The sequence below is a fragment of the Asterias rubens genome, chromosome 18, assembly GCF_902459465.1.
Source record: "Asterias rubens chromosome 18, eAstRub1.3, whole genome shotgun sequence".
NCBI classification, from domain to species: domain Eukaryota; kingdom Metazoa; phylum Echinodermata; class Asteroidea; order Forcipulatida; family Asteriidae; genus Asterias; species Asterias rubens.
The window spans coordinates 4,775,710-4,788,707 of NC_047079.1; the positions used below are offsets into that span (position 1 = coordinate 4,775,710).

Sequence of the window (12,998 nt, forward strand, 5' to 3'; positions counted from 1 at the left end):
AAAAAATCTATTTTTTAATGTTTGGGGCCAAAAATCTGACATAGCATCTTTAACAACTAAAGAAGTTTTTAATTGTACTTTATATATTATTCGTTTGCTTTTATCCTATACCAATGTAAGACACATACTTGAATAACAGGCTATACTGCTTGAGTGGGATTCGAACCTAGGAACCTCGCAGTCCAAAACCAGGTAGTGCAATACGTGGTAAGGATGGGGTCACGTTTAGACAACATCAGAGTCTTTCAGAAAAGGTCCTTCATTACATCACAAATTTGACAAGTTTTCTTTACGTAGACGGATGCAGTTAGATTGTTTAAAACAGAAATTCACACACAAATTATGACATTCTCACCACCACCCTGGTTTGTTTATTTTTGTTTTTCTTGACATAAACTGTATATGAATATAATAAAGGATGGAGTATACATGCAATAATACTGGGGAAAAAAACGATTTCTGATTATTTCCCAAAATGCAAAATAGATTTACAATGCATTAAAGGCACTGGACACTAGTGGCAATTACTCAAAATAGTTGTCAGCATAAAAACATACTTGATATTACTTGATAAACGAGCGATGGAGAGCTGTTGATAGAGATTGTGAGAATCTCGCTCAGAAGTAACGTAGTTTTAGAGACAGAAGTAATTTCTCAACAAAATATTTGAATTGAATTCGAGACCTCAGTTGAGATATCGAATTTAAGGCATCTGAATGCCCGAACTTGTGCGACAAGGATGTTTTTTTCTTCAATTATTCTATTGCACGTTTGACGATCAATTGAGTTAAAATGTTCACAGGTTTGTTAATTTATGCATATGCTGAGAATACTGGTCTTTGACAATTACCAAAGGTGTCCAGTGCCTTTTGTGAAACAGTCCCTTTTTATCCTCTGGATTCCTGCTATGAACAAAGAGTTTATAGGCAGTGGAGACTATTGGTAATTACTCAAAATAAGTATTAGCATAAAACCTTACTTGGTAACGCGTAATAGGGAGAGGTTGATATTATAAAACATTGTAAGAAACGGCTCCCTCTGAAATAACGCTGTTTTCGAGAAAGAAGTAATTTTCAACGAATTTGATTTCAAGACCTCATTTGGAATTTGAGGTCTCAAAATCATGCATCTGAAAGCACACAACTTCGTGTGACAAGGGTGTTTTTTTTAAAATTTCATCTCGCAACTTCGATGACCGATTGAGCTCAAATTTTCACCAGTTTTTTTAATTTTATGCATATAATGTTGAGATACACCAAGTGAGAAGACTGGTCTTTGACAATTAATAATAGTGTCCACTGTCTTTAAAAACTACTGATTGTACTGATGAATGACATCTCGATACTAACTAAAAACATTTATCCATTGACAAGTACTTGAGTTTCTTGAAACATAAAGAATACATTATCTGCATATAGAGTAAAGCCCAGGTCGTACTCCCTGTGAATTGTGGCGTCAAAAATTCAGTGCAAACCAGAGCTGTTTGGTCAAACCACTTTGCACAAACCATTTCCAGATGAACCAGGCTTTAGTCAATGTTTGCTTGACGACCCCGTCCGAAATGACATTCTAAGGTCTGTGGCAAGAATGTGACGTACGCTTCTTTGGTCCTAAGTACCTCTAAAACTATTCAACGAAATAAAACAAACAAATAAATAAACACAAATGAAAACTACCAAAAGTTGATTCTAACTGAGTGGACGGTAAAATTACTTATGATACTTTTTCCTACTGACAAGAAACACAATCAAGTGCACCTTTACTCTACCGTCATATTGGCAGTTTTTCCAAAGGTTGAAACTTTTGAAAAGTTTTTGAAAACTGTTTAAAATGTGAATGGACCTGCAGGCTTATACTGATTTTGTTGTAATTGATTAGTACTTATAAGTCTCAATTTTCAATAAGAAAGAAAAAAAAATGATGGAAAAAGACGGTTTATGGCAATTAAAAAACAAAATAAAAAATGAAAAATTAATAAATAACAAACATAACTTATTTTCAGTATAAGCGTGCATGTCTGTTCACATGGTGAAACACTTTTTGAGTTGTTTCAGGAAATTGGCAAAATGACAATATATTTTTTTTAACCATTTTTTTCCCCAATCCCTGTAAACAAATTACAACCATTGGAAAAACTTCTACTGTGACGAATGCAACGAGATACACTTAAATGGTCCCTGTCTACTACAATTTACCTGCGAACAAAAGAAAGAACAGGAATATAGTTTTTTTTTAATAAACAAAGGAATACAAAAGTTGATATTCTGAAAACTGAAGCTCTTTTGCAACGCTAGGGTAGCACTAGGAGTGTCCAATATTGGCAGCTGCACCTACGGCTACCGCTAGAGCTCTGCGTCATAACCCAGGTCGAAATTCCAGTTGAACCTAGTTAAACTGGGTTTAACTGGAACTAGTTGAAACCAGTTGATAAACTAGTTAAACACAGTTAAAACCAGTTGGTTTTAATATGGAAAATGGACAGAGACCAACTGGTTTATAATTTCAACCTGGTTGAACACAGTTAAACCTAGTCCAAACCAGTTGGTTAATATGGAAAATGGACGAGTTTGATCACTATCCAGTTGAACCAGTTGACCCCAGTTAACTAGGTTCAACTGGAATTTTGACCTGGGAATGCATTGAGGTATAGTACTTCCTTGGCAACATCCCAATCAGCAACAGTCCGAGCTGTAGCTTTTAAACGCCATTTTGGATTTGGCCTTACTGTACTACTAGGGCCAAACGTCTAGTGCTTTAAAGGGAAGGTACACGTTTGGTAATTACTCAAAACAAATATTAACTTAAAAAATTACTTGGTAACCAGCATTGGAGAGCTGTTGATAGTATAACACATTGTGAGAAACAGCTCCCTCTGAAGTAGCATAGATTTTTAGAAAGAGGTAATTTCTCACTAAAAAAATAAAAGACTTCTAGCCAGAAGTCTTTTATACCTATCTGAAAGCACACAAATTCGTCCAACAGGGGTGTTTTTTCTCTCATCATTTTCTCGCAACTTCGATGACCAATTTAGCTCAAATTTTCACAGGCTTGTTATTTTATGCTTATGTTGGGATACACCAAGTGAGAAAACTGGTCTTTTGACAATTACTAACCATGTACCTTCCCTTTAATACTGTGGAATTCCTGCTTACGCCCTGCCATGGCATCGACATATGGTCCTTATGGCTCCCAAAGTGCATAACAATCCAGTAAGCAGGGCCATAACAATTGGGCGATGGGGCGAATTCCATAGAGCTGCCTAAGAAGGAATAGTAGCTAAGCACAACAAAAGTATGCTTACCTGATAAGGTTAGCATACAAAATACCATGTCACATGTAATATGTTTGACCAATATCATGCTCATTTCTGCTTAGCACAAAATAGTTTAGCAATGTTTGTTCTTAAAGGAACACGTTGCCTTGCATCTGACGAGTTGGCCTATAAAAAGTTTGTCAACGTTTTTTATAAATTACATATGGTTGGAAAGATGTTTTAAAAGTAGAATACAATGATCCACACAAGTTTGCCTCGAAATTGCGTGGTTTTCCTTTTACTGTGCGAACTAACACGGTCGGCCGTTTATGGGAATCAAAATTTTGAAATTTCGTGCAATTTCGAGGCATGTTTGTGTGGATCATTGTATTCTACTTTTACAACATCTTTCTTCACATATTATGCATTATATAAAAAACGGTTACAAACGCATTTCACAGACCAACTCGACCGATCCAAGAAGGCAACGTGTTCCTTTAAGCAGCTCTATGAAATTGGCTCAGGTAAACTTCTGTTGTTGATGTAGCAAGTTCTGAGCATGCGCACATTTCAAGAAGAATGGAATTACCAAGTTTGTCTTCTGCCACCTGGGGACAATTTCATGGGCGCTGCTTACCATAGAATCCTGTTTTGTTGGCGCCCTATAAAACGGCCTCCTATACACCATGGTAGGGTGTAAGCACAACAAATTCCCCAGTAAGCGGGGTCATGAAATTGGGCCTGCCCTTGTGTCCCCAAGAGTCTCCCATTTTTTCAATAACTGATTTAGCATAAAAACCACCGTCTCTTCTCAGAACCTGCTCAAAAGAGTGGTGCTACCGCAAGCCTCACCTGATAAAAATACTGCTTGGAAGTTCATAAAAAAGACTTTCTCAGCCTGTAGGAGAAACTTTCTAACACATCTTAAGATGCTCGTAGTACTTAGTGATCATCTTGGTGATCTCCTCGTGGAGTACCTTACGTTTGTCGCGGTCCTCCTGGGATTCATTCTCACCCACTGTTCCGGCGAATTTGTCTGGATGGAAGTCTTGACAAGCTTTGAGAAGAAGCTTCTTGCGTTGCTTCTGCGCGGTCATAGTGAAAGGCTCATCCACGTTCTTCTGAAGGTCTTCAAGGTGTTTACTGGTGAACTTCGGCGTCTTGGATGGCACGTGGTGTTTGTAGAGATGCTCCAGCAGGCTATAGACACCTTTCAGGTTAGCTTCCTTTAAGGCTGTAATCTCTTCTTTCAAACTTTCAAGAATCTGTGAAGTGAAGCAAGATTTTGTGTTTGACAAGTGCAATGCTCACAAGTAAGTTTGGCTTTTGGGTCGGTTTAGTGACATCATGTCGTGCCTTTCACATCTATGGACTCCGGTTTGAATCCCACCTTGGGTCTCAAAATTCATCACTGCACTAACCTATCTTTAAGAAAGCTGGTATATACTCATTGCCTTGAGCACCTTGTTTGGTATAAGTGCGCTATATAAGACTTCGATATTATTTTTTTTATGAAATTGGGCCCTGAGCAATTGTCTGCTATAGCAGAGATGAGCAGGAGCTCCTCCACAATGTGTACAAAGACATGGTAGTTTGGCTGGAAACCTTGTTCTGGTAAGCGTAATTCTGTTGTGCTTAGCTTCTTTTTGTGCTTTTAAAAGCAGCTCTATAAAATAGGGCCCTTGTCACAACCTTACCTTATCTTTGATCTTCTGCTGTGCAGCCTCGTCCCTCATGCGCTCTTTCTCCTGGATCTTCATAAACCCTTCCACACACTGCTTATACCACTCTTGAGTCAGGAATGTCTTTGGTCTAGCTGCATCCACGAGCTCCAAACACCTCTTGTAGTACTGTTTGCTCCGGGTGGTGGAGAAGAGGATCTTCTGATGAATGAGCCCAAGGAAGCTCAGGGCGGCTGCCTCCTGTTCAAGGTCAAGCTCGGCTGCCTGTCAACAAATAACATTCACAGCAGGCCTTAAAGACATTGGACACTATTGGTAATTGTCAAAGACTAGCCTACACAGTTGGTGTTTCTCAACATATGCATACAATAACAAACCTGTGAAGATTTTAGCTCAATCGGTCATCGAACTTCCGAGATAATAATGAAAGAAAAAAACACCCTTGTTACATGAAGTTGTGTGTGTTTAGATGGTTGATTTCAAGACCTCAAGTTCTAAATCTGAGATCTTGAAATCAAATTTGTGGAAAATTGCTTCTTTTCTCAAAAACTATGGCACTTCGGAGGGAGCCGTTTCTCACAATGTTTTATACCATCAAACTCTCCCCATTACTCGTCACCAAGAAAGGTTTTATGCTAATAATTATTTTGAGTAATTACCGATAGTGTCCACTGCCTTTAAGAAGGGTACTTTTTTACTGTCATGCTTCTCAGATTGTGAATTACCATTAGAGATTATATAGTGCTCATGCGAGAACATAAGCCCAACTAGTCTTCTATTTACCTTGAGGCTAGCTTCCTTGAACCAATCCAGCGTTGTCAAGACTTCATCCATGTTTAAGTATTCCTCACTTCCCAGAACTTGCTTCAGCATTTTTTCTCCGCACTTCCTGGCCTGGATTGATTCGGAGGTGCAGATATGGTAAGCGGTGTCACGCTTCACCACTTCAAGATCAAAGGTAAGTTCCACGGCTTCCGGATCATGCGAGATGGATCTATTGCGCAGCATCTGAAGTGCCTCCTCGACTGGCTGACGAATGTCGTGGAGGCACCTCAGACTGTCCTTGAAGTTCTCAACTTCAAGGAACTTTACCGACTCCTTGAAGAGTGTGGTGCATATGTCGAGCTTGGCTTTGGCAAGATGCACTCCAGGCGACATCACGTTGGAAAGCTGGTAGAGCTCTTTGAGAAAGTCTTTCTTGTCGTCAAAATCGCTCAAGACCTCCATGACGTCCTGGTAGACGTCTTGAATCTCCTCTTTCAAATTCTCCTCCCATTGATGCTCCTGGCAACTGGAGCCTCTGGCAAGTGCTTGGGTCAAATACTTCAATGATCTCCTGTAGAAGCACAAGGTATTGTTGAAGGGGCGCTCCTCATTGTCTTCAGGGCATTCCTGGGCCATGCGTTTGGTGGCCATCCCACAATTCTTTGTCGCTGATGACCAGTCGCCATCCCGAGTCGGCCCATCAGCTTCATTTGCAGCTCGGATGTAAAAATGGAGAGACTTCTCTAACCTGGCCATCTTCACTACTGAAGGAATGCCTTCCTTGAAGGCCGACCCATAGGCAAGGTTGCCTTCTTTGCGCAACTTAGCGGAGACGCTGTCAGCTGTGTACGGTTTGTATTTTCCTGTTCCGATAAAACAGACACACACACAAGTTGATGAAATGATATGGTCATGAAATACAAAAGTGATAAAGAAAATGGTGTAGAACTCTGACTGAAATACTTTCCTTGTTTGATAAAGAAAAACAAACTCCAAACCTTCAATTTTAAGGGTGTGATTAACATTGGCAAGAGTAAAAATGTGAAGAATAACTGCAGATTTGTACACAACTTACAAAGTAGAAACAATGATGTAACCAGACAGTAGAGGTGGGGGGGCAGTATAGCGCAATTCAAAAGAAATGCATTATTGCTCCTAGTCAATGGGTCATTTACTTCATTCCTTTCACCATCTCAGCTCCCTGTGGAGTATACAACCTAGTGCTGCCAAATTAATAATAATAACAATAATAACAAGTTCTTATATAGCGCATTTCACAATAAACCGTATCAATGCGCTTTACATTAGTCCCCTGGTCATTGGGCCAATAAACATCCCTTTAATCTTTCTCAGCTCCCATTAGGGAGTACACAGCCCCGAGCTGCCGTGGCGCTCCGAAAGCTTTTCATTCACAATATCAACCTCTACCCTCGCAGGTACCCATTTATACCCCTGGGTGAAGAGAAGCAATTATAGTAAAGTATCTTGCTCAAGGACACAAGTGTCACGACCGGGATTCGAACCCACACTCCGGTGAATTAGCACCAGAACTTGAATTCGATGCTCTTAACCACTCGGCCGTGACACTCTAATTATGAAGTCCACCAAGGTAAAATCAATGGACCCTTCCCATGAAATATGCTAATTACATCCACGCATGCGTACAGACCCTGTTGGTTGGCAAACGCCATAGAGTTGTGCACTAAGCAGACGCGCAATCGCGTCTGCGTCACGCACCCATTAGCTACGTGCACTTTACATATTTCATGGGAAGGGTCTTTTGGGGACACTTTCCAAATGGGGGATTTCACCCAACAGTGACTGTATTGTCCTCCCTTGTTATTATCCCCGTTTTACACTTTGTACCACCCATCCCCTACCCCCAGGTGTGCGAGGTCCTTATTGTTGTTCTATTATTCCCTTTTCTCTTCGGGGTTGAAGTTGAACAAGTCAAAACTTTGTTGGGTCTATTGTTTCATTGTGTGAAAATACCCAACAAGGGCCTGTACGAATGTACGCAACTTGCGTTCATTGACAAATTAGAGCAATCAGGATTAAAGTTACTCTTCCCATGACCAGTCATCTGTGTACAATTATTTTTAAAAGGCAATGGACACTATTGGTGATTGTCAAAGACTAGCCTTCACAGTTGGTGTATCTCAACATATGCATCAAATAACAAACCTGTGAAAATTTGAGCTCAATCGGTCATCTAACTTGGGAGATAATAATGAAAGAAAAAACACCCTTGTCACACGAAGTTGTGTGTGTTTAGATGTTTGATTTCGGAACCTCAAGTTCTAAATCTGAGGTCTCGAAATCAAATTCGTGGAAAATTACTTCTATCTCGAAAACTATGGCACTTCAGAGGGAGCCGTTTCTCACAATGTTTTATACCATCAATCTCTGTATTCTACTGGGATAAGAGATAGGCCCTACAGTGTAAAAAGGGCTTTGGTTACCTGTTCGTGAGGTCTTAGCACCAGAACGATGATGATTCGACTTCTTTTTTGGCACTCTCTTGGATTTCTTCTCGCTAGTTTCTGCAGCACCCTTCTCTTCTTCCACAGCTTTCTCGAGTTTCCGTTTGCGACGTTCCACTTGCCTGGCTGACCGTCTTGGGGACTCCATACTGTACGTCGCTGTTTGGCCCTGCTGTGGCGACTTGCCGCCCTCTTGCTTTGGCATCTTGAATGCAGAAGCTTCTTAAATGCTAAAGAAAAATAACAAAAGAAAAAAACCCATAAAATATGTCTACTTGTCTATTTTGGGCTTGAGTCAAGGAACAAATTCAATGTAGGTCACAGAAAGTATTACATTTTACAATACCATTGGCACAGTTCATTATCATTTGTGATATGATTTTTGCACTATTTTCGGCTAGCCTGTCGGGCTAGCGAAATGGAAAAGTGAGTAGCCTAGGGCGGCTAGACTTCTAGAAACTATAAGGCTACCCCATGAGCAGGGCCTTATAGTTTCTAGAGGTAGGGCGGCTGTACATCTGGTAGTCCTGCGCTAGCGGGCTAGTGGCAATTTCGACCCCTGTGCCTGCTTCACCTTTTCTCCATGAACTCACAAAGCACTTAAGATTCATCTTCAAATGAGCTGAGCTGTTATATGACTATGTTAGTGTTTTGTATTGTGACATCACACTTTGCTTAGCAATTAAGATTGATTCACAGTTAAGATCAATCTCAGATTTTTGTGACTTTGGGCTCCATGTGGCTGCTCAGCTTTAGTAAATGAGTGAGGTCACAGGCTGTGGTCTAAAGTGCAGCCATGGAGCAGGGACCTTTCTCTTTTGTGTTGCAAGCATGTTTTAGAATTAGAAACATTTCAAGTTTAAGGAAACAAAATTACCAAATAAGCTCTCCTTTTAAAGGGCAAATTGCCTTCTCACCTCTGATATTAAGTTTGCTATTTAAGATTTGTTCATGCACATAACACATGCACGTTCACATGTATAAAATACTATGTGTGGAGCATGCGGTAATTGTATTTATAGTGAAAATAATGGTTAAAAGAACTTGACATTTTCCTCTTGAAGTACACCGAAAACCGGCGAAACACTCTGCCTTTTTGAGTAGTCAAAAGTTTTGTCCTACAAAATAGCAGGCATTGTTCTGTCATAAAATTACACAAAAAACACACAATAACAAGGGATCTAAAATATGAGACATTATTCTAAGTTATTTGAAATCATGTCAACAAACAAACCACATTAATATTTCTAAACAAGTATTTTATAACCCATAGCAACCGATCTGAAGCCAACATACAAGATGCAGAACGTTTTGTCTTTTTGAGGTCACCCTTGGACTAAAATGCCATAAATGACTATTTTTTTGCTCTTCTTTTCACATGTGTAAAATAATATCCGAAGAATGACAAAAAAAACAAAAGTCACACCACCAGCTGGGTGACCATGGCATGCAAGGTCATGAACAATAATGGGACTTCCTCATTATCAGTATAGACATGGAAGTAGAACTAGAAATGATGTGACGTAGTTACACATTTACAAAAGAGCCACAAAGCCGGACTTCCTGCAGGCACGATTTGTACACAGCCTAACGGAAGAAAACATAAAATCTTATATTTTATGGAGATTGCAATGTATAATTCTTATCAATTTTTGATATGATGAAAGGGGGGGGGGGCATATCTCAAAAAAAGCCAGCTTTATTATACTTTCATAACTCTTGGATTTATTGGAAATTATGACACAATGTCAACTTTCCCAGGACCTTTGTACTTGTAGTATATAGTATAGAGGTAGTATCTTGCCTGCCAGAATACTCAAAGAATGTACAAGGTCACACTTTTTGTGAACACAGTCCAGGAAGTAGACCCCCACGAAACACGATTAGATCACTCATAGAGGTAGAATTCTACCTCAGCTCCATGGATCACTTCACACTCATGGTCACAACATTCCACGTGCAGCAGCGGTGCGGTCGCCCCCAGACCTAGGGGCTTTGCATACTGTGAGTGTGTGTGAGCATGGAGCAATAAACCGGTGTGAGGAAGGACATAAGACAACAAACTTTCTTTTTTAGAAACCCCCAAATAAATCTCATTTCTACGTGAATCGTCTACCTTACTGATGATCTGATCTATAAGTTGACTTTCTTACCAGCAGGGACGATTGCCAGACGCCGAAATATGCCGTGTAGATCGTGAAATTCTCACACCTGGACAAATCTGACACTTGCAACTTTGAAGACTCAAACACGTGAGACGACTGCCGGCTGCATGCTGCGCTTGCGCGCGGGGGACGTGAATCAAGTCCTATGCTATAGATTTGTTATTATACACAATCTATTAAAGGGAAGGTACGTTTGGTAATTATTCAGTCACCTGGAAGTGGTATTTTGTCAAAATAAAGCTTTTGACACTAAAATATGTGTTTTGATGAGGGAATATGAAAAAACAATTAACTAAGGTTTAAACAATTAGTTTCCATGTTATTTACAAATTTGAAAATAAGCCCGTGACGTCAATCGTGACGTCAATCGAGGCGCGATGAATCGCATGCAGTGCCAACACAAGATAGTGACGCTTGCCTCAAGCTAAAAACATGCCCTCAAAGTTGAAAAAATACCTGATTTTTTTTTCACGTTAGGCAAATGCTCCTTTAGGTTCTTTATGTAATTCATGTACCTTCCCACTAGCTGGAAAAATTGGTGGGATGGCGTCCTGGTCGACATTGCCGGAAAAAATGCAAGAAAAAAACTTGTTTGAAACGTACAAACCCACGACTAGGACTTTGAATGTAGCACGTACGTGTGTTCGATGTTCGATCGAGGCAAAGTCTGCCCAACACAACTTTATTTATTTGTTAAAACATAAAAATAGTTAAAAACAATTACTCAAAATATTATTTTATTGTTCAAAAACATATACTCTAATATTTGAAGAAAAACAAATTCTATTTCCAGGTGACTTTAAAAACTGACTTGGTAACGAGCATTGGAGAGCTGTTGATAGTATAACACATTGTAGTAACGACTCCCTCTGAAGTAACGTAACGATTAGATAAAGTGCTTACACTGCCAGCAACTTTTTTGCTAGCAAAACAAATTCTGTAATGTTCCTTCACATTAAAAGTAACTGTGCCTCAATTCGGGAACGTGCCGAAGAAGATTGCAACACAATAGAAATTTGTAATGCGATGTAACTATAAATCTACATCCCTTGGTGAGTTTAAACAACGTAAGCAAACATGTCCTCCGACACTGATTCTGTTGAATAAATGAAGCAAAATATTGTTTTAGCCGAACGTCAACGATATCCTTGGAAGATAATTGGCAATCTCCACAGTCATTCTCCATCTTGCCCTCCCATGTGAAGTCAAATTTCCCCCAAGGAGCCCACCCCTACCTTCAAGAAATCTTTCTATTTATTCTATATCAATCAATCTTATTTTCGAGGATGTAAGTCGCGGGGATTATCCAGCCTTCAATTCGTCCCATAGGTTTATTACTGTTATCCCCTTGTCAGCATCAATGGATAAAAAATTATGTAAATTTCTTTTAAAGTCACCTGTAAATATATTTTTGTTTTCTTCAAACATTAGAGTATAAATTATATTTATGAACAATAAAATAATTCGTTGGGTAATGGTTTGTAAAGATGTATAATTATGGTTAAAAAATAGATATTAACGTTGTCTGGGGTGACTCCGCCTATCCCATTTTGTGACGTCAACCGAGGTAGACTTTTGCCTTATTTTTTAACTATTCCTTCTTCTGTAATCAAGTTGAATGTCGACAATTACTAATTTTTTAATGAAATTTACTTCCCTGTCGTGCTCGGTATTAGTAATTAAATGATTTCATTTGTTTTAATGTCCGTTTTTTTATGTCTCACATTATCTGAATTTCAACAAGCGCCTTTTTAATTTTCAGGAGAAAGCACGAAAGAACCTTGACGAATAAATTTAAATGTGTAGAAGTTTCCTTCATTCAATTTAACTGCGTGAGGTTCATTTGACAACAATGCTTTCCAATCAGGCCTGCTCTGGCGTTGCATTAGTTTTCCCATACAGGGATGCATAATTGGTCACACGAGAGCTATTAATATTTTCCATTCATGTCAGTAATTTTTATTTGCCCATTAAAAAGATAAAAATGGAAAATTTACATGTCAAAACATTGATAAAAAAGAAAACTCAAAAATAAAGAAATGTTTATAAAACTATGATTTGTATCATACACTGATGAAAGATAAGTTCATTTTTGGGGTTGAACAAAGAATTGACTAGAGTGGGATTCGAACCAACGACCGATAAGATAACGAAAGATAAGTTAAAAACACAAAAGAACCAAACAAACTAGTTAGGTTACTGCTGATTATTATAAAACGTTTTTTGTTTTTTTTAGTTCCCTCAAGATATCCTGATTTAGGTATCCGAAGTTTTTCCCATGCGTCTGAAAGCACACTGCAAAAAGGTTGCCTTTTCTCTCGCAACTTCAATGATCAAGTTAGACTTGATTCAAGTCCCCAAGTTAGACTTGACTCAAGTCCCATTCCCGTGTGAGAGGTCCTAAAAGCATCACCCCAACTTACTATGAAACAACACGTAGCATTACACAGTACAGTGCGCCCTCGCCGTCAAAATGTGGTCCCGAGAATGAGGAACAGGTTGGAGAATGCAGAGCATTACAAACACGGGATTGGGACTTGAGTTATGTCTATGATCAAGTGGCCCATATTTTCCCAATTTTTTTTCTCATGCATATTATCCTATGTTTGGAATACACCAAGTGAGGATAATGGACAATTACAACAAGTAT

At 39.2% G+C, this 12,998-nt stretch overlaps 1 protein-coding gene across 1 annotated transcript; it reads right to left on the reverse strand.

Moving 5' to 3' along the window:
* Window positions 1-3,711: 3,711 nt before the first annotated feature.
* Window positions 3,712-10,427, reverse strand: LOC117302428. The gene is made up of 5 exons (XM_033786371.1): window positions 10,337-10,427; window positions 8,163-8,413; window positions 5,719-6,563; window positions 4,951-5,199; window positions 3,712-4,518 (listed from the first exon to the last, which is right to left on the reverse strand). The coding sequence occupies exons 2-5, from the start codon at window positions 8,386-8,388 to the stop codon at window positions 4,168-4,170; spliced, it is 1,671 nt and encodes a 556-aa protein (XP_033642262.1). The 5' UTR covers window positions 8,389-8,413; window positions 10,337-10,427; the 3' UTR covers window positions 3,712-4,167.
* Window positions 10,428-12,998: the final 2,571 nt, after the last annotated feature.

Bases quoted from the DNA above. Each gene is read 5' to 3' on its own strand.
- LOC117302428 (XM_033786371.1), bottom strand. From the start codon at position 8,388: ATGCCAAAGCAAGAGGGCGGCAAGTCGCCACAGCAGGGCCAAACAGCG. The intron at 6,564-8,162 runs GTAACCAAAGCC...TTATCGGAACAG, and splicing joins TGCTAAGACCTCACGAACAG to GAAAATACAAACCGTACACA. The intron at 5,200-5,718 runs GTAAATAGAAGA...ATTTGTTGACAG, and splicing joins TCAAGGAAGCTAGCCTCAAG to GCAGCCGAGCTTGACCTTGA.